The sequence below is a fragment of the Schistocerca cancellata genome, chromosome 8 (assembly GCF_023864275.1).
Source record: "Schistocerca cancellata isolate TAMUIC-IGC-003103 chromosome 8, iqSchCanc2.1, whole genome shotgun sequence".
Lineage (NCBI taxonomy): Eukaryota > Metazoa > Arthropoda > Insecta > Orthoptera > Acrididae > Schistocerca > Schistocerca cancellata.
The window spans coordinates 227050620-227072120 of record NC_064633.1 but is presented as its reverse complement, the minus strand read 5'-3'; the positions used below and the strand labels follow the sequence as shown (position 1 = coordinate 227072120).

The following is a 21501-nucleotide window of genomic DNA, read 5'->3' as shown; positions in this document are numbered from 1 at the left end:
GTAAAAATGCAGATGATGACGTAAATTTAGCGATAAAAAATTTTATGTAGACAAAATACAGTTCAGAGAGTGATATTAATTTAAACTCTTAATTAATTATCAGTGAGAGAAAATATAATAACATTCAACCTCAAATCTGTTACGTTTATTAACTTCAAAGCAAAGTTCTGAACTACAAGTGATTCGTTTTACATTGATCTGTTTGCAAAAGACACAAATGTAGTCTTCGTTCTCAGCACATGCAAAGTCAAGGTGAATTTTATCAAATACCAAATATTCCACATAGCCGGACATGTCATCTAGGACTTCACAGCGGAACACCAAAACCAACTGTAACTATAGCCAAAAATCGAGCAATAAATAACGATCTACCACCCTGTTACTTAATTAATTGCATAGTTTTAATCTTTAGTGTACATTTTCAATAAGTACCGTATATTTTTGATAACTTCACTCAGAAAATTTTGCCAAACTAAGCAAACAATTTTTCTGCGCCTTAACACACGCGATGTCGGGAGACGAACTGGACTCGCTACAGAGCTCCACAGAAACACTTTGAGGTAGATCATGCGTCTATTGCTTTTGTGCACCACTCGGTGGCCGAAAAATCACGGTATTCCATATTGCCCGACTATAATATAGTACACGAAGAAGGAAGGAACGTTAGGGTTTAACATCCGTCGACAACTAGGTCATTAGACACGGAGCACGAGCTCAGAATTTTATAATGCGTGGGGAGGAAATCGGCATTGCCCTTTCATAGGGACCACACTTAATACATTGCAAGGTATTAAAGTCGCAACACCATGGATGTAACCAGGGCCGGTTTAAGGCCTAAGCGACATAAGCCGCCTCTTGGGGCACAGAGCTGAGAACGGCGTCAATGTGCATGGTTTGTATACAGTGTGGGTCACAATTAGTAGCGAAAACTGGCAGGGGTGAAAGAGTACTAGGGAAAGCAGGGGCCGCAAAATCATAAGTCGTTAGTGGGGAAAAATGTTCTCAAACTGGCCCTGCATCGAATACACGCTAAATTGTCATGAAATGTTACTACAGGGATGGATTCGCAAATGATGAGCATCTCTGTGCAGCCGCACAATGTATCTACATCGACAGACATACTCCGCAAACTATCGTACGCTGTGCGGCAGAGGGTACCCTGTGGCACTCCTAGTCATTTTCTGGTTCCACTTGCAAAGAGAGCGACGGAAAAAAGACGCTGGTGGAAGTAGAATCGTTCTTCAGTCAGCTGCAAATGCTAGTTCTCCACACTTTCTCAGTAGTGTTCCTCGGAATTAACGTCACCCTCTTTGCAGGGATTTCAGTTCCTGAAACATTTCCGTAATACGTGCGTGCTGATCGAACCTACACTACTGGCCCTTAAAACTGCTACACCAAGAAGAAATGCAGATGATAAACGGGTATTCATTGGACAAATATATTATACTAGAACTGAAATGTCATTACATTTTCAAGCAATTTGGGTGCATAGATCCTCAGAAATCAGTACTCAGAATAACCACCTCTGGCCGTAATAACGGCCTTGATACGCCTGGGCATCGAGTCGAACAGACTTTGGATGCCGTGTACACGTACAGCTGCCCATGCAGCTTCAACACGATACCACAATTCATCAAGACCAGTGATAGCGTATAGTGACGAGCCAGTTGCTCGGCCACCATCGACCAGACGTTTTCAATTGGTGAGAGATCTGGAGAATGTGCTGGCCAGGGCAGCAATCGAACATTTTCTGTATCCAGAAAGGCCCGTACAGGACCTGCAACATGCGGTTGTGCATTATCCTGCTAAAATGTAGGGTTTCACGGGGATCGAATGAAGGGAAGAGCCACGGGTCGTAACACATCTGAAATGTAACGTCCACTGTTCAAAGTGCCGTCAATGCGAACAAGAGGTGACCGAGACGTGTAACCAATGGCACCCCATACCATCACGCCGGGTGATACGCCAGTATCACGATGACGAATACACGCTTCCAATGTGCGTTCACTGCAATATCGTCAAACATAGATGCCACCATCATGATGCTGTAAACAGAACCTGGATTCATCGGAAAAATGACGTTTTGGAATTCGTGCACCCAGGTTCGTCGTCGAGTACACCATCGCAGGCGCTCCTGTCTGTGATGCAGCGTCGAGGGTAACCGCAACCATGATCTCCGAGCTGGTAGTCCGTGCTGCTGCAAACGTCGTCGAACTGTTCGTGCAGATGGTTGTTGTCTTGCATACGTCCCCATCTGTTGACTCATGGATCTAGACGTGGCTGCACGATCCGTTACAGCTATGCGGATAAGATGCCTGTCGTCTCGTCTGCTAGTGACACGAGGCCGTTGGGATCCAGCACGGCGTTCCGTATTACCCTCCTGAACCCACCGATTCCATATTCTGCTAACAGTCATTGCATCTAGACCAACGTGAGCAGCAATGTCGCGATACGATAAATCGAAATGCGATAGGCTACAATCTGACCTTTAACAAAGTCGGAAACGTGATGATACGCGTTTCTCCTCCTTATACGCGGCATCACAACAACGTTTCACCTGGAAACTCCGGTCAACTGCTGTTTGTGTTTTAGAAATCGGTTGGAAACTTTCCTCATGTCAGCACGTTGTAGGTGTCGCCACCGGCGCCAACGTTGTGTGAATGCTCTGAAAAGCTAATCATTTGCATATCAGAGCACCTTCTTCCTGTCGGTTAAATTCGCGTCTGTAGCACGTCATCTTCGTGGTGTAGCAATTTTAATGGCCAGTAGTGTACTTGTAGCAAATTAAGCAGCACGCCTCTGAACTGTTTCTATAATTGATTTTAATCCGACCTAGTGCAGTACTCAAGTATGGGTCGCACTAGCGTTTCTATATGCGAATGAGTTACACTTTCCCGCAATTCTCTCATTAACGCCAATTCGAACATTCACCTTCCTTGCCACCAATCTGATGAGCTTACCCCATTTCATATCGCTTTGCAACATTATGCCCAGATATTTAATCTATGTGACTGGTCACACTGCACCCTACAAGTGCTGTATTGGAACGTTACAGCATTGTTTTCCCCATTCGTCCGCATTAATTTAAGGTACAACATCTGGAGTGGTACATTATCTATATTCTGCAGATAAGGAAAGATTAGGCAGGTTGGCTTCTCGATCAAAAATCGCTTTTGGATAGTTGCTTTGGAGAAGGTCGTTTCATGCCTCGTGGAAGAAGGATATTTATCAGCACATGTACAAATTAGGCAGCGGCGGGACTGTGACCTGTTGGGAATGCGGTTTACTTTCTGCGATGTCGCTGCTTACGTTGGTCGGAACCTTACGTAACAACGCGAATATGGAAACCACGGGTTCAGAACGGCCATCCTGAACACGATGCAGGATCTCAGCTGCTCCGATGACCGAGAGGACAGACGTTTTACTGGCTCGGTCCTGTAGGGTCATACAGCCACGGCACGTGCAGGAAACGGACTTGTTTACAGCAAGACAAGCACCCACACGGACGGTGCGACGTCTGGAGAGCAGTGTCAGCAGAGCGCGACCATCAGTACTGCTCCCTTGACGCGGCGTCGGAGACAGTAGCGCCGAGCTGCAGTCATGAACTGTGCGGCTGGTGCCGGTGGAGTTCGAGTCCTCCCTCGGGCATGGCTGTGTGTGTTTGTCCTTAGGATAATTTAGGCTAAGTAGTGTGTAAGCTTAAGGACTGATAACCTTAGCAGTTAACTCCCATAAGATTTAAAAAAAAAAAAGAAAAAAAGAAAAAAAAAAGCGCTGACGTTGGTGCTGGACCAACGAGATATACGGGCCCCTCAACGAACTTGTGACGTCACGCTAGTCAGCTTGTCCGCCACACTTCGCGAACGCTCGGCCTCGTCCAGGGCTCACGAGAACCCAATATGTAATTGAAAAGGTACCCACTAAAGGTCTTCGTTTTGTCGTGTGCTGTCGAGAACTTGCATGCATTTAAACACACAGTCAGAAATTATCAAATTCTTCTGGAATAGTTACTCACCCCCCGACGGAGACGGCTGCTGGCACCCGTAAGAGCTGCCGAGTCACGTCCGTGATGTACGCGCCACGGCGTGTCTTTCTAGTGAGTCTCGCGTTGGAGCAGCTGACTACAACACTGGATTCAGCGGTGGCACCATATCGTCTTTCCAGGCAAATCCTGCTTCTAAGTGCAGCGTCACATTAGACGTATCCGTGTGTAGTGATTCCGAGGATAGCGAACACTGTCAGATTCCACCTGTCATCGTCCTATGGCGCCAGCGTCTACCATTATGGTGCGAAACTCAGCTTCTCCCTCAGCTTGTCCTTTTCTCAGATGATATCTTGCGAATTATGGATAAAGGGTAACAGGCAGATTCCATATTTCCTAAAAGCATTTGACACTGCAGTCTATTGACGAAGGTATTAGCATGCTCTTAGGTTCCCAGATATGTGAGTGGTACGAAGGCTGCTTAAGTAATAGCACCCTATACTGTTCTCCTCGATGTCGAAGGTTCATCGGAGAAAACGATATCGTCAGGAGTGTCCCAGGGAAGAGTAGCACTGTTATTTTCGTGTACACAAGTGATCTGATGCGGCTGTTTGCTGATGTTCAAATGTTCAAATTTATGTGAATTCCTAAGGGACGAAACTGCTTAGGTCATCGGTCTCTAGACTTACACACTACTTAAACTAACCTATGCTAAGAACAACACACATACCCATGCCCGAGGGAGGACTCGAACCACCGGCGGTAGGGGCCGCGCAGTCCGTGACACGACGCCTCAAACCGCGCGGCCACTCCGCTCGGCTGTTTGCTGATCGTTCTGTTGCGTACGTGAAGGTGTCTTGTTGAGTGACTGTAGGAGCAAAAAAATGATGAATAAAAAATTTCTAATCAATGTGATGAATGACAGATAGCTCTAAAAATAGAAGGATGTAAGCTATGTTGACGCAGCCAGGTCAATAAAATATCCAGGCGTAAAGTTGCAAAGCGATACGAAACGGAAGGATCATGTAAGGCGAATGGTCAACTTCGTTTTATTGGGAGAGGTTTAGGAAAGAGCGTCTCATCTGTGAAAGAGACCGCAAACAACACTAGTGCGACCCATTCTTGCGGATTGCACGAACATTTGGGATCAACACCAGGTCAGATTAAAGGGAACATCGGAGATGCTTCGTGAACTGAAATGGGAATCACTGAAGGGAATGCGATGTTCTTTTCGAGAAACAATATTGAGAAAATTTAGAAAATTGGCATTTCAAACTGACTGTGTATCGATCCTACTGCCGCCAACCTACATTTCTGCGTAAGGATCGCGAACATAAGAGAAATTAGGACTCGCACGGAGGCATATAGTCGTTTCTCCGTCGCTCTATTTGCTAGTGGAAGAGGAAGTGAAATGACTAGTACTGGGTAAACGTACCCTCCGCCACGCATCGTACTGTGGCTTGCAGAGTATGTGTGGATACGTACGGTTAGATTTAGATCGTATGGGGTAAACACCCTAATCACTTCCAGTGTGCAGAGCCGGTATTTTGGACTCACTCATTACGCTCCTGATGTGTTAAGTACGATGACTGCGTTGTACGTTCGAGATCTCCGTGACGTTATCATTCAACAAGATAACATAAGACCGCATGTTTCCTGGCCTTTCTTGACCCCCCCCCCCCCTTAATTCAGAGCGTTTTCGAGTGTTGGTTGGCCTGGTCTGTAGGTCTCTAGATAAAGGTATAGTCACAGGCTGCTGACAAACTAGCACGCCAACACTTGCCAGTCACTGTGGTTGACAGACTTCTTTGTACAGAGTTGAAGCAGCGTGGAACTATACACATGTATTTGTCATCCAAGCTCAGTTCGAATAGATACCTAACTGTATTGCTACCACTGGTTGCAGTTCTGTGTATAAATTTTGCATCCTGCACCAACAAGTCACACACAAAATTTAATAATGTATCCTTCGTACTATAATTTAATTAGTTAATTGTATGTCATGTAGATTATTTCAAAGTTTCTTTTACATAAATGATGTGTAAGGAGTCAGTTTACAGGCTATCTATCGTGTAACATTAAAGAATACGTTATTTTTAGTCGTAATTATCCGGCTACACTTAAAAAAGGTTTTTTTATAGCAGCCTACCTGTTTTTAAGCACAAATTCGACCACTGAATAGTAGGAGTTGTCCAGGAGAAATGATTTTAGGTTGCAAACTGTCAGACATTTTATGTTATTGGCAAATAATCAAAAAGTCTTGTTGCTGCTTATTGAACACCTTTGTGAGTGACTGACGGTTTTAATAATGGGCAGTTAAGGTCATTTGTTCCTCTGGTGTTACAGGTATGGACATCACTGTTCTCCTGAAATTATGATGTATTGTTTAGGACGACTTCCATTAGCAAATGAATGTAATATGATGCTGCAGTTGCCGGGCGGAGTGGCCGTGCGGTTCTAGGCGCTACAGTCTGGAGCCGAGCGACCGCTACGGTCGCAAGTTCGAATTCTGCCTAGGGCATGGATGTGTTTAATGTCCTTAGGTTAGTTAGGTTTAACTAGTTCTAAGTTCTAGGCGACTGATGATCTCAGGAGTTAAGTCGCATAGTGCTCAGAGCCATTTGAAACATTTTTTTTAATGCTGCAGTTAAAATATAATGACCGATGGTGTGCTGAAAAGCAATGTCTCCGAATTTTTTATTCTGTTCTCAATGTCGGTTGAGGTATTAGACGTCATGGATGTTATTCGGTCGACTTTACGGCTTCGTTGAAGAAAGTTGGCCCGCATCTCGTGGTCGTGCGGTAGCGTTCTCGCTTCCCACGCCCGGGTTCCCGGGTTCGATTCCCGGCAGGGTCAGGGATTTTCTCTGCCTCGTGATGGCTGGGTGTTGTGTGCTGTCCTTAGGTTAGTTAGGTTTAAGTAGTTCTAAGTTCTAGGGGACTGATGACCATAGATGTTAAGTCCCATAGTGCTCAGAGCCATTTGACCCATTTTGAAGAAAGTTGCATATCTGTGCTACTAGAGGGCTTCGAATTGTAGCGTGTAACATGGCGGTGTGTAACAACTACATCGGTACGAGAGAATCAGCGTGGTGTAATCGAGTTTCTAACCGCAGAAAACGTGCCTCCGACTGAAACCCATAGAAGAATGAAAGCAGTGTACGGTTATGATTGTTTTGACATCGGTCATGTGCAACGTGGGGTTGTTCGTGCTCATAATGAAAGAAACGGTGGTGCTAACCTCATCTTGACCCCATCCGATTTCGATGTGTTTGCAAAAGTTAAAGAACACGTTCGAGGACTTTACTTTGATAGTGATAAATGCGGTACAAGCAGAGGTGAGATTGTGGCTCCCTCCAGAAAATCAAACATTCTACAGTTGCAGTAACAATAAACCGGTCTCTCATTGGGAGAAACACATTCGTTGCCAGAAGGACTATGTTGAGGAATAAATATGTAGACATGAAGAATAAAGATGCAGAATTTAAATAAAGCTTCTTTTATTTAAAAATCTTTGAGAGTTATCACATAAAAAATTCGGAGGCATTACTTTTCAGCACTCCCTCGTACACGAACAGTAAGTAACAGTCTGTTATTTGATATCCTTTCTAATGTTAGTGTAGTAACTGAAGTTGACAGGTTCTAATTGTTAATGTACTGTGAGCAAAAGGAAATGTATTTAGGAGAAAGACTGCATAGTTGCTACTCAAAAATTACTACAATACACGACAGGCCATTAAAATTGCTACACCACGAAGATGACGTGCTACAGAGGCGTAATTTAACCGACAAGAAGAAGATGCTGTGATATGCAAATGATTAGCTTCTCAGAGCATTCACATAAGGTTGGCGTCGGTGGCGGCACCTACAACGTGCTGACATGAGGAAAGTTTCCAACCGATTTTTCATACACAAACAGCAGTTGACCGGCGTTGCCTGGTGAAACGTTGCTGTGATGCCTCGTGTAAGGAGGAGAAATGCGTACCATCACGTTTCCGACTTTGATACAGGTCTAGATCCAATGACTGTTAGCAGAATATGGAACCGGTGGGTTCAGGAGGGTAATACGGAACGCCGTGCTGGATCCCAACGGCCTCGTATCACTAGCAGTCGAGATGACAGGCATCTTATCCGCATGGCTGTAACGGATCGTACAGACACGTCTCGATCCCTGAGTCAACAGATGGGGACATTTGCAAGACAACAACCATCTGCACGAACAGTTCGGAGACGTTTGAAGCAGCATTGACTATCAGCTCGGAGACCATGGCTGCGGTTACCCTTGACGCTGCATCACAGACAGGAGCGCCTGCAATGGTGTACTCAACGACGAACCTGGGTGCACGAATGGCAAAACGTCATATTTTCGGATGAATCCAGGTTCTGTTTACAGCATCTTGATGCTCGCATCCGTGTTTGGCGACATCGCGGTGAACGCACATTGGAAGCGTGTATTCGTCATCGCCATACTGGCGTATCACCCGGCGTGATGGTATGGGGTGCCATTGGTTACACGTCTCGGTCACCTCTTGTTCGCATTGACGGCACTTTGAACAGTGAACGTTACATTTCAGATGTTTTACGACCCGTGGCTCTATCCTTCATTCGATCCCTGCGAAACCCTACATTTCAGCAGGATAATGCACGACCGCATGTTGCAGGTCCTGAACGGGCCTTTCTGGATACAGAAAATGTTCGATTGCTGCCCTGGCCATCACATTCTCCAGATTTCTCACCAATTGAAAGTGTCTGGTCAATGGTGGCCGAGCAACTGGCTCCACACAATACCCCAGTCACTAATCTTGATGAAATGTGGTATCGTGTTGAAGCTGCATGAGCAGCTGTACCTGTACACGCCATCCAAGCTCTGTTTGGTTCAGTGCCCTGGCTTATCAAGGCCGTTATTATGACCAGAGGAGGTTGTTCTGGGTAGTGATTTCTCAGAATCTATGCACCCAAATTGCGTGAAAATGTAATCACATGTTAGTTCTAGTATAATATATTTGTCCAATGAATACCCGTTTATCATCTGCGTTTCTTTTTGGTGTAGCAGTTGTAATGGCCAGTAGAGTAATTCATGTGTGGCTGGTTAGTGAAACTGCCTAAACTGCCAACATTCACTGCAGAAATTAATGGATCATTGCCGTCTTTTACGCCACAATGAATTAAGATTACTTGTCATTTACTCAGTAATGAGATCCCTATCGAAACCTGCGTTCAACCGATCCAGAAGCAGATTTCATCTGTCTGACATCCTTTACAGTTGGGATTAACAGAAGAGAGTGAGAAGATACAAAGAACAGCTGGCCGGTTCGTCACCAGTTAGCTATTTCGAATGGGAGACGCTACAAGAAGGGGCTGTGCATCGTGGCGAGCCTTACTATAAAAGTTCCAAGAGTTTACGGTTCAATATGACTGAAATGACAGAATACAACTATGTCTCCCGTAATTGCTACGACGGAAAGAAGATGGTTTTGGACTTACACCGAAGATTACCGACAATCTTTCTTCCCTCGGGCATTCGGGAATGGAAACGGGATGGGGAGACGGATTATTGAAGTAGATCAGGTACCCTGTGCCATACAGAACTGACTACACGATGGCTTGCGGAGTGCATATCTAGGAGCGGGTTAACAAAGGCTAATGGGCGTTGTAAAGACGCAATGTTCACCCCAGATAAGTTCATCGCAATAGTTACCTAATACGTTCATCAAGTGTTGAACCTTGCTCTAGTCTAGCATTGATGTGCCTGCGCAGCCACATCTTACAAGAGATAACAGTGCAGCTTTCTCCTAGTTCTGAGTTCATCATTTTAGATTATAAAAATCAGTGTCCAGAATGAAATTTTCACTCTGCAGCGGAGTGTACACTGATATGAAATTTCGTGATACATCAAAACCGTTTGCCAGACCGAGACTCTAACTCGGGACCTTTGTCTTTCGTGAAAGGCAACTGTCCCTACTTCAAGTCGCGGTCCGCCTCATGATTTTAATTTGCCATTAAGTTTCATAAATCAGTGTCTTGTTCACATGCTACTTTGCTAAAATTGGTTACCGGTTTCAGCTTTGCAACCATCATCAGATCTAATGATACAGCAGCGATACGCAAGGGTTTAGTTAATACATTTTACATGGTTTAGTGATCTCTGGATGCATTTGGTATCTCCATACCGAAAGTAGTCGAGAGGTGGGTGTCAAAGAGATCAAGCTTTTGTCGAATATTTATGGCGGAAATATGTGTCGCACAATGATTCGAACGCAGATGCCTGTTACTGGCAAGTTAAATCACGAGCGCTGCTCAATGTGATCATAAGGCCGTTGCAGCATCCCTGAATATGGAAGTTAATAGGAATATAAAAAAAGGGAGGAAGTTTTATCTGTTTAGCAAGAGTAATGGAAGGCAGATTTCAGACTACCTAACAGATCAAAACGAAAATTTCTGTTCCGACACTGACAATGTTGAGTGTTTATGGAAAAAGGTCAAGGCAACCGTAAAATGCGTTTTAGACATGTACGTGCCGAGGAAAACTGTGAGGGACGGGAAAAACCCACCGTGGTACAACAACAAAGTTAGGAAACTACTGCGAAAGCAAAGAGAGCTTCACTCCAAGTTTAAACGCAGCCAAAACCTCTCAGACAAACAGAAGCTAAACGATGTCAAAGTTAGCGTAAGGAGGGCTATGCGTGAAGCGTTTAGTGAATTCGAAAGTAAAATACTAGGTACCGACTTGACAGAAAATCCTAGGAAGTTCTGGTCTTACGTTAAATTAGTAAGTGGCTCGAAACAGCATGTCCAGACACTCCGGGATGATGATGGAATTGAAACAGAGGATGACAAGCGTAAAGCTGAAATACTAAACACCTTTTTCCAAAGCTGTTTCACAGAAGAGGACCACACAGCAGTTCCTTCTCTAAATCCTCGCACAAACGAAAAAATGGCTGACATCGAAATAAGTGTCCAAGGAATAGAAAAGCAACTGGAATCACTCAACAGAGGAAAGTCCACTGGACCTGACGGGATACCAATTCGATTCTACACAGAGTACGCGAAAGAACTTGCCCCCCTTCTAACAGCCGTGTACCGCAAATCTCTAGAGGAACGGAAGGTTCCAAATGATTGGAAAAGAGCACAGGTAGTCCCAGTCTTCAAGAAGGGTCGTCGAGCAGATGCGCAAAACTATAGACCTATATCTCTGACGTCGATCTGTTGTAGAATTTTAGAACATGTTTTTCGCTCGAGTATCATGTCGTTTTTGGAAACTCAGAATCTACTATGTAGGAATCAACATGGATTCCGGAAACAGCGATCGTGTGAGACCCAACTCGCTTTATTTGTTCATGAGACCCAGACAATATTAGATACAGGCCCCCAGGTAGATGCTATTTTTCTTGACTTCCGGAAGGCGTTCGATACAGTTCCGCACTGTCGCCTGATAAACAAAGTAAGAGCCTACGGAATATCAGACCAGCTGTGTGGCTGGATTGAAGAGTTTTTAGCAAACAGAACACAGCAAGTTGTTATCAACGGAGAGACGTCTACAGAAGTTAAAGTAACCTCTGGCGTGCCACAGGGGAGTGTTAAGGGGACCATTGCTTTTCACAATATATATAAATGACCTAGTAGATAGTGTCGGAAGTTCAATGCGGCTTTTCGCGGACGATGCTGTAGTATACAGAGAAGTTGCAGCATTAGAAAATTGTAGCGAAATGCAGGAGGATCTGCAGCGGATAGGCACTTGGTGCAGGGAGTGGCAATTGACCCTTAACATAGACAAATGTAATGTATTGAGAATGCATAGAAAGAAGGATCCTTTATTGTATGATTATATGATAGCGGAAGAAACACTGGTAGCAGTTACTTCTGTAAAATATCTGCGGGTATGCGTGCGGAACGATTTGAAGTGGAATGATCATATAAAATTAATTGTTGGTAAGGCGGGTACCAGGTTGAGATTCATTGGGAGAGTCCTTAGAAAATGTAGTCCATCAACAAAGGAGGTGGCTTACAAAACACTCGTTCGACCTATACTTGAGTATTGCTCATCAGTGTGGGATCCGCACCAGATCGGGTTGACGGAGGAGATAGAGAAGATCCAAAGAAGAGCGGCACGTTTCGTCACAGGGTTATTTGGTAACCGTGATAGCGTTACGGAGATGTTTAACAACTCAAGTGGCAGACTCTGCAAGAAAGACGCTCTGCATCGCCAGGTTTAGAGAGGGTGGGTGCGTTTCTGGATGAGGTATCGAATATATTGCTTCCCCCTACTTATACCTCCCGAGGAGATCACCAATGTAAAATTAGAGAGATTAGAGCGCGCACAGAGGCTTTCAGACAGTCGTTCTTCCCGCGAACCATACGCGACTGGAACAGGAAAGGGAGGTAATGACAGTGACACGTAAAGTGTCCTCCGCCACACACCGTTGGGTGGCTTGCGGAGTATAAATGTAGATGTAGATGTAGAATGTGAAATGCGTTTTCCGAAAAAGAATGGTGTCCAGGGTTCTAGTTCTGCTGCAGCGCGCAACTGTAGCTTATCGTTCAGCACGGTGTACACACAGTAAGGGGTCCCACCTCGAGAGTTTGTAGATTATACATGACAGACTGTTAATCTCCATACACTTCTTACAACCTGAATAATTCCGTAGATGCGTACCATAGCCTTTGTATCATTGAATAAATACGATCGCTATAGTTGTGGTCGGTAAGGTTGTTTCAAGGACGGAATTGCTAGTTACATTTTTCTTGTAAATACAGGTTTTCAGTGTACTGAAAAGTTTGAAACGTAGTATGTCCATATAATTTCATACTGACATAGTGTAACGGAGTCGATTTCAACATATGAGGCACTTGTATAATCTAAATTTATTAGGCTTCCAAGTATGTAAACTATAAAACTTTTTGCGCATGGATCACTCATCGCAAGTAAACAATGAATCAGAAGCTATAGTTAGTTTAGTGTTTTAATGTTAGACGTAGTACGACGCGACCAAACAAATACAAAAACTTCATTGACTCAATTTGTCACATTCTAAAGCCTCTCAGGAATCGACATGCACACGCGGTAGGCCATGTAGCTCCACCATCATTCACAAAGAAATCAACTAAACTATTCATTACAAATCAATGAAGCTATGCTCACTGAGCTCCTGTTTCTAATGACAATTGTTTAACGTTAAGGTAACACACACAAAACTCTGATTGCTAATCTTTACATGCTGCTTCCGAAAATTGCGGCGAAAGACGTGGTCACAGACAGAGCACAAAGAAAACGACGCTAAATACACAAAATATCACAGAAAAATTATTTTAACCCAGTCCCTTAGCAATCATTCAGAAGAATAATAAACTCGAGTAATATCACGAATTTCTGAAGGTTAAACCTCACACACACAATTGGCGCGAACTTGTTCATCACCAGGTCACAAAGAAATACCACAAAATTCCGAAAATAATCCCTTAAAAATATCCTAACTAACTTTCTATTAGTTATAGCAATTTCTAAAAGTCGATAAGCACCTGCGAACTCTGGATTTCAGTGGCTTAAGGCTCACTTACGCCTACACCTCCGGAGTGAACATGTATTTGGCACCAAGAAACAAAGGACTGATCGTTAAAATTAAATAAAATTCACAAAAACTGTAAATAAAAATGCATTATATCGTCCGTTCTCTCAACTGCGCGGCTAGTAACATTCACAAATAGAAATGCTAAGCCGATGGCTAACGGTTGTGACCACATTTACTGCAATCACTTGATTTATCAAAATTACGAGAATTACCACTTCTTCCAATATTTACTGATCTGTACTGACACTAAACAATACATTTCAGCAGGTTCCACAATAATATAACTCATTTTATAACCGTTTTTCTTAACTTACCAGCGTACCTGTCACGGAGGCGTCCTCATTCCAGGACCTCCTGCAGAACAGTGGTTAAATATGGTGCACCCACGGCCGACGCTACCAATTATAAGTACTGGGAGAGCGGGCAGGGGGGGGGGGGGGGAGGAGGGCGGCGAGAGGAGTAAGTTTCCTGTTGCTTGAACCACCTGATGTCATAAACTGTCAATATCTTGCAAAAACCTCCTTAAATCTTTTTGCTTAGCCTTGCCCAATGATGCCTTTTTATCAAGATCACCACATTCTACCAATCTCTGGTTACTCCTACCCTTCTGTTACCCAAACATTCGTACTTCATTCACTCATACTCTCATGGAGGGGTAAAGAGCCGTTGTAGGAAGTGTGACAAGTAAAAATAAAACAACGTATGTGAAAATGGAGTCGACTATCTCCTCCTTGTGACACACAGAACTCCTATGATCAACACAGTGAGCCTCTCATGTTATTAGCTAGCAAGGCTTAGGTGGAGCATACTAACAGTACCGCCTCAACCGTAAACTCTAATTTCCAACTTTTATCTCTGTAACCAATAACATCTCATGAATAATACAACACCAACCAGTTCCTCTTTTTTGTATCTCAGTCAGAGACTGCAAGAGTGATGTACACGTGGCACTTTGTTATCGTGGTCCTCATTCCGAAAACTGCTTTGGCGCAGCTTTCCTCCCTTGTCTCTTCTGTGCGAGCTTGTTCCACCCTGTTGTGTCCTAATAGAGGATAGAGGGAAGGCAGGGGTTTCTGGGGTCAGTCATCCTGGTGAAGTCCTGCTAGAAAGAGAACACGGACTCAAGTGGGAGGAGAACTGTACTACGCAGTACGTTCACCTCGTCTTCCATGGGACCAGTTGCAGTAATCCAAGGCTCCATGACTGCTGCTGACAACTGAACATTACTGCGGACTGCCTGCATCCCTTCATGGTTCAAAATGGTTCAAATGGCTCTGAGCATTATAGGACTTAACAGCTGAGGTCATCAGTCCCCTAAAACTTAGACCTACTTAAACCTAACTAACCTAAGGACATCTCATAAATCCATACCCGAGGCTGGATTGGAACCTGCGACGTAGCGGTCGCGCGGTTACAGACTGAAGCGCCTAGAACCGCTCGGCCACTCCAGCCGGCGCATCCCTCCATGCTTAATGTATTCCCCGAAAGCGGTGGCATTTTCCATCAGGTTAACGCACACACTCATCTAGCCTGTCTTCCACTCACGCCGTAGAATAGACGTGCGGGGTTCGAATGGTGCCATCAGAAGATCACTTTAAGGTGGAATGGCGCGCTGTGGTCTTCAGGGATGAAAGCAGATTCTGCATGCACGGGAACGACGGTCGTTTGCACGTACGGCATAGACCTGGTAAGCGCTGTCTCACAGAGTGCTTTCGTCCAAGACGGGTCTTAATGTCTGGGGTGCAATAAGCTACAACTCTCTCACCTTTGGTGTTTCTGGAGGGGACGCTAAGCAGCGCTTGAAAAGTCCAGAATGTTGTTAGATCCGTTCTTTTGCCGTTCTTGCAACAGGAAGATGATGTGTTGTTCCAACAGGACAATGCTCGACACACACAGCCCGTGAAACTCAACAAACTACGCAAGATGTGCAACAACTTCCACGGCCAGCACGCTCTCCACTTGTCTCCAATCCAGCACGTGTAGGATATGATGAGACGACAAGTATCTCTTGCTACTGTTCAACAAACAACTCTACAGAAGTACGTAAACAGGTAAAACAGGCGTAGCATAACGTACCCCAGGGCAGTATTCGCCATCAACACGATCGACTGGATGCCAGAGTCAGCGCCTGCATTGACGCTGAGGAGGCTACACCACGTACTAATATGGGCGTTTCAGCATGAGTCAGTACCTGGTGCCTCAAAACGTCTTGTGCTATTGATCTGTAAATCTACTCATTTCAAGTACTCCCTATGTACCGTTGGGAAAATAAATCTTGAGTAAATTGATAACCTCTAAAAGAGCGTACAATCTTTTTTTTCCGGCAGGACATATACACTACTGGCCATTAAAACTGCTACACCAAAAAGAAATGCAGATGATAAACGGGTATTCATTGGACAAATATATTATACTAGAACTGACATGTGATTACATTTTCACGCAATTTGGGTGCATAGATCCTGAGAAATCAGTACCCCGAACTACCACCTCTGGCTGTAATAACGGCCTTGATGCGCCTGGGCATTTAGTCAGACATAGCGTGTACAGGTATAGCTGCCCATGCAGCTTCAACACGATACCACAGTTCATCAAGAGAAGAGACTGGCGTATTGTAACGAGCCAGCTGCTCGGCCACCATTGACCAGACGTTTTCAACTGGTGAGAGATCTGGAGAATGTGCTGGCCAGGGCAGCAGTCGAACATTTTCTGTATCCAGAAAGGCCCGCACAGGATCCGAAACATGCGGTCGTGCATTATACTGCTGAAATGTAGGGTACCGCAGGGATCGAATGAAGGGTAGAGCCACGGGTCGTAACACATCTGAAATGTAACGTTCTCTGTTGAAAGCGCCGTCAATGCGAACAAGAGGTGACCAAGACGTGTAACCAATGGCACCCCATACCATCACGCCGGGTGATACTACTGTATGGCGATGACGAATACCGCTTCCAATGTGCGTTCACCGCGATGTCGCCAAACACGGACGCGACCATCATGATGCTGTATACAGAACCTGGATTCATCCGAAAAAATGACGTTTTACCATTCGTGCACCCAGGTTCGTCGTGGAGTAAACCATTGCAGGCGCTCCTGTCTGTGATGCAGCGTCAAGGGTAACCGCAGCCATGGTCTCCGAGCTGATAGCCCATGCTGCTGCAAACGTCGTCGAACTGTTCGTGCAGATGGTTGTTGTCTTGCAAACGTTCCCATCTGTTGACTCAGTGATCGAGACGTGGCTCCACGATCCGTTATAGCCATGCGGATAAGATGCCTGTCATCTCGACTGCTAGTGATACGAGGCCGTTGGGATCCGGCACGGTGTTCCGTATTACCCTCCTGAACCCACCGATTCCATATTCTGCTGACAGTCATTGGATCTTGACCAACGCGAGTAGCAATGTCGCGATACGACAAAGCGCAATCGCGATAGGCTACAATCCGACCTTTATCAAAGTCGGACACGTGATGGTACGCATTTCTCCTCCTTACACGAGGTATCGCAACAACGTTTCACCAGGCAACGCCGGTCAACTGCTGTTTGTGTATGAGTAATCGGTTGGAAACTTTCCTCATGTTCGCACGTTGTGGGTTTCGCCACCGACGCCAACCTTGTGTGAATGCTCTGAAAAGCCAATCATCTGTATATCATAGCATAGTAAAATTTCACGTCTGTAGCACGTCATCTTCATGGTGTAGCAATTTTAATGGCCGATAGTGTACATGTTGGTTGGCGCCGGTGGCGACACCTACAACGTGCTGACCTAGGGAAAGTTTCCAACCGATTTTTCATACACAAACAGCAGTTGACCGGCGTTGTCTGGTGAAACGTTGTTGTGATGCCTCGTGTAGGGAGGAGAGACGCGTACCATCACGTATCCGACTTCGATAAGGGTCGGACTGCAGCCTATCGCGATTGCGGTTTATCGTATCGCGACATTGCTGCTCGCGTTGGTCGAGATCCAATGTCTGTTAGCAGAATATGGAATCGGTCTGTTCAGGAGGGTAATACGGAACGCCGTGCCGGATCCCAACGGCCTCGTATCACTAGCACAGGCATCTTATCCGCATGGCTGTAACGGATCGTACAGCCACGTCTCGATCCCTGTGTCAACAGATGGGGACGTTTGTAAGACAACAACCATCTGCCCGAACATTTCGAAGACGTTTGAAGCAGCATTGACTATCAGCTCGGAGACCATGGCTGTGGTTACCCTTGACGCTGCATCACAGACAGGAGCGCCTGCAATGGTGTACTCAACGACGAACCTGGATGCACGAATGGCAAAATGTCATTTTTTCCGATGAATCCAGGTTCTGTTTACAGCATTTTGATGGGCGCATTCGTGTTTGGCGACATCGCGGTGAACGCACATTGGAAGCGTGTATTCGTCATCGCCATACTGGCGTATCACCCGGCGTGATGGTATGGGGTGCCATTGGTCACCACTTGTTCGCATTGACGGCACTTTGAACAGTGGACGTTACATTTCAGATGTGTTACGAGTCGTGGCTGTACCCTTCGTTCGATCCCTGCGAAACCCTACATTTCAGCAGGATAATGCACGACCGCATGTTGCAGGTCCTATACTGGCCTTTCTGGATACAGAAAATGTTCGACTGCTGCCCTGGCCAGCATATTCTTCAGATCTCTCACCAACTGAAAACATCTGGTCAATGGTGGCCGAGCAACTGGCTCTCACAATACGCCAGTCACTACTCTTGATGAACTGTGGTATTGTGTTTAAGCTGCATGGACACTTGTACCTGTACACGTCATCCAAGCTCTGGTTGACTCAATGCCCAGACGTATCAAGGTCGTTATTACGGCCAGAGGTGGTTGTTCTGGCTACTGATTTCTCAGGATCTATGCACCCAAACTGCGTGAAAATATAATCACATGTCAGTTCTAGTATAATATATTTGTCCAATGAATACCCGTTTATTATCTGGATTTCTTCTTGGTGTAGGAATTTTAATGGCCAGTAGTGTATATGAAATTTGCAGTATGAAGCAGAAAATAGTGAACACTGTTGAAAAAGTTTTTCTTCAACTTCGTGTCTCACTCTAAATTTCAAAAATGTCTGCTATGACCCTTAATATGACTGTTTTTTTAAAAGTTTCTCCTATGATACTTAATATGACTGTTTCTAATATAATGCCTATGTCACATCAGTGTTGTTGAAGCACAATTTCAATATACATTTATGTCCATATTCTGCAAATCCTTGTGGAGTGCATTGCAGAGGATTCTTCCAATTGAACGAGTTGTTATGGTTTCTTCACGTTCCATTCATGTACGGAGCGCGGGAAGAAAGATTGCTTAAACGCGTCTGAGTGCGCTGTAATTAGTGTAATCCCGTCACCGCGATCTCTACGGGAGCGAGGCACGGGGAGTTTTAGTATATTCCTAAATTCATCACCTAAAGCCGGTTGCTATAACGTGGTTAACTACGCATACACGAAATATTTAGCGACTGTCTTCGAGCATTTACCTTTTCAGTTTTTTCAGCATCTCCGTGAAACTTCCCCGAGCATCAAACAAACATGTGACCATTCGTGCTGACTTCTCTATACGCGTTCAATATCCCCTGTTAGTCCTGTCTGGTACTGGTCCTCCACACTTGAGCATTATCCTTGTGTGAGTCGCATGAGTGTTCCGTAAGCAGTCTCCCTGAATTTTCCCCCTAGGCTAACAATGAACCGAACTCTAGCACTTGCTTTATCTGTCATTCAACAGTATGTGCTCGTATCATTTCATACCCTACATCTTTGTATCAGCCGACTGATTGCAATTGTTACTTACTGATATTACGGTCTTTTGTTTTGTTAAGTGCACAGCTATACATTTCAGAACATCTTTTGGTCACTTCGAAATCTTATCGAAATCCAATTGAATATTTGTGCAGTTCTTTTCATTAGAGCTAACCGCAACATTTTTCAAAGTGCAGAGATTACTATTAATATTGTGTGCAGGGTCATTAACATACAACGCCTACAGAAAGTATCCCAATACACATTTCTTAGGCATATCGGAACTTCCTTCTACATCTGTCAATGACTTTCCATTCAAGATAACGTGTTGCGTCTACTCTAACAAGAAATCCCCAATCCAGTCACAAATTTCGGTTAATATCTCAGACGGTCGTGCTTTCGGTACCAACCGTACATGTGGTGCTGAGCAAAATGTTTTCGGAAGACAATAAATGACCAGACTGCTTTGATGCATGACTCACGATATCATGCGGACAGCACAAGCTGGGTTTAAAATGATCGTTGTTTTCGGAATCCATGAGGGTTGGCATAGGGGAGATCATTCTGTTAAATAGTTGCAGATTGGTTGGTGAGATAGAAAAATGTACATCTAGCGCTGTAAAAGTAGCAACAAGTGCGCATGCTTTTAACAGAAACCACCAGTGACCCTATAACAGTTTTCTGTAAGATGGGCATTAGTTGTCTACGAAAATAACAGACAAAAACAAAAATACTACGATTGACCGACAGAACTTTTTGTCAGTAAAATAAAAATGAGAGTATTGGATGAAGAAAGATGGTTGTGATGCAGCTGAGTTTTGCTCGAGTCACGTTGACCGAAGGATACTGAGTGGCGCTGATGCGACGTTTTGTCTTCCAGGGTGATAGGCTCAGCTCGAACAATACATACACACTTTAGTCTGTTTATCTGTAGTAGAATAATTCTAGATAATATAAACAAACATGCGCTTCTATGTTGAAACAGTGAAAAAATGCGTAGCAAATTCTGTCGTTAAATTTTGGTTTTAATACAAGGAATGTACGGAGCAAATGGAATTTTAGCCGGTTGATTCTGTGGAATTTTGAAGTATTTTTCTATTGCATTAGATTATACTTTTCAAGTTTGTGTATCTGTTGTTCTAGAAGAAAAGGCACACAACCAACCTGAAAAATGAGATGCACGGTAAGAACGAAGAAAACTCTCGTCTTTGGCATTGGAGGGGGCATGCTCGTAGTGGGAGTGTTCTTGGGAGGATTCATGAGCATGATAGTGGACAGCATTTTAAAATCTGTGAGTATTTAATACGTAATGAAATGTGTTATATTTAAAGATATAACTTTCCTAACAATATTTTTTCTCTCTCGCCAGCAACTAGTTTTATCTGAAGGTTCGACAAGCTACAACAACTGGATAGAACTTCCCATCCCGATGTACATGGAATTCTACATTTTCAATGTTTCCAACGCAGCTGAGTACGAACAGGATCCAACCATTAAACCAAATTTAGTGGAAATGGGACCATATGTATACAGGCAAGTTTTTTTCTTCTTTTGGATTATTTGAGAATCTAAAATCTGGAAATGATCAACATGTGCCGTTTGACTATTGAGGAATAATCACTTGTAACTTCAAAACGTTCATGTTTTCAGGGAATATCATAAAAGAAATATCACAGCCTGGAATGATAACGAAACGGTAACTTTTCAGAATATAAGAACATGGTACTTTGATGAAAAAAATTCTGTTGGCCCTGAAGATGATCTTGTCACAACTATAAACGTCGTGCCTGCGGTACGTAGAGACTGTTTTCATCGCAATTGACTGCCGAGTTTAAACAGTGCAATTACTGAGAAAATTCTTCCTTGGCATGAAAACTTGCTGGTTTTGGTAGTATTAATCATGACTGACTTCTTTGTAGGTTTTTTTTTTTCGTTTTTGTACCATTCTCCCAATTCTGCATGACTACTACAGTCTTCATGAGTTCCATAGTCTGAATAGTCTTTGATACATATCCAATCTGTTTCTTATCTGACAATTCTTTTGGCCTATTGAGCCCTCGCCCCCTTTCCCTTATTGGCTAACTGAAAGTTATAGATGCTTTAGTAGATAACCCACAACTTTCTCATAGTGCTGATACAGTTTCCTTTTTTCCTTTTTTAATACCTCCTCGTCCTGTCTTTTAAATGACTGCTTAATTT

At 44.2% G+C, this 21501-nt stretch overlaps 1 protein-coding gene across 1 annotated transcript in view; it reads left to right on the top strand.

Moving 5' to 3' along the window:
* The window catches only part of LOC126095477 (protein croquemort-like), a 117376-nt gene that overhangs the window by 867 nt on the left and 95008 nt on the right, over positions 1 to 21501 (top strand). The window contains exons 2-4 of the mRNA XM_049910268.1: positions 20449 to 20593; positions 20672 to 20835; positions 20953 to 21094. Coding sequence (XP_049766225.1) covers positions 20474 to 20593; positions 20672 to 20835; positions 20953 to 21094 — 426 coding nt within the window. The 5' untranslated portion in view covers positions 20449 to 20473. The remainder of the gene's footprint in view (positions 1 to 20448; positions 20594 to 20671; positions 20836 to 20952; positions 21095 to 21501) is intronic.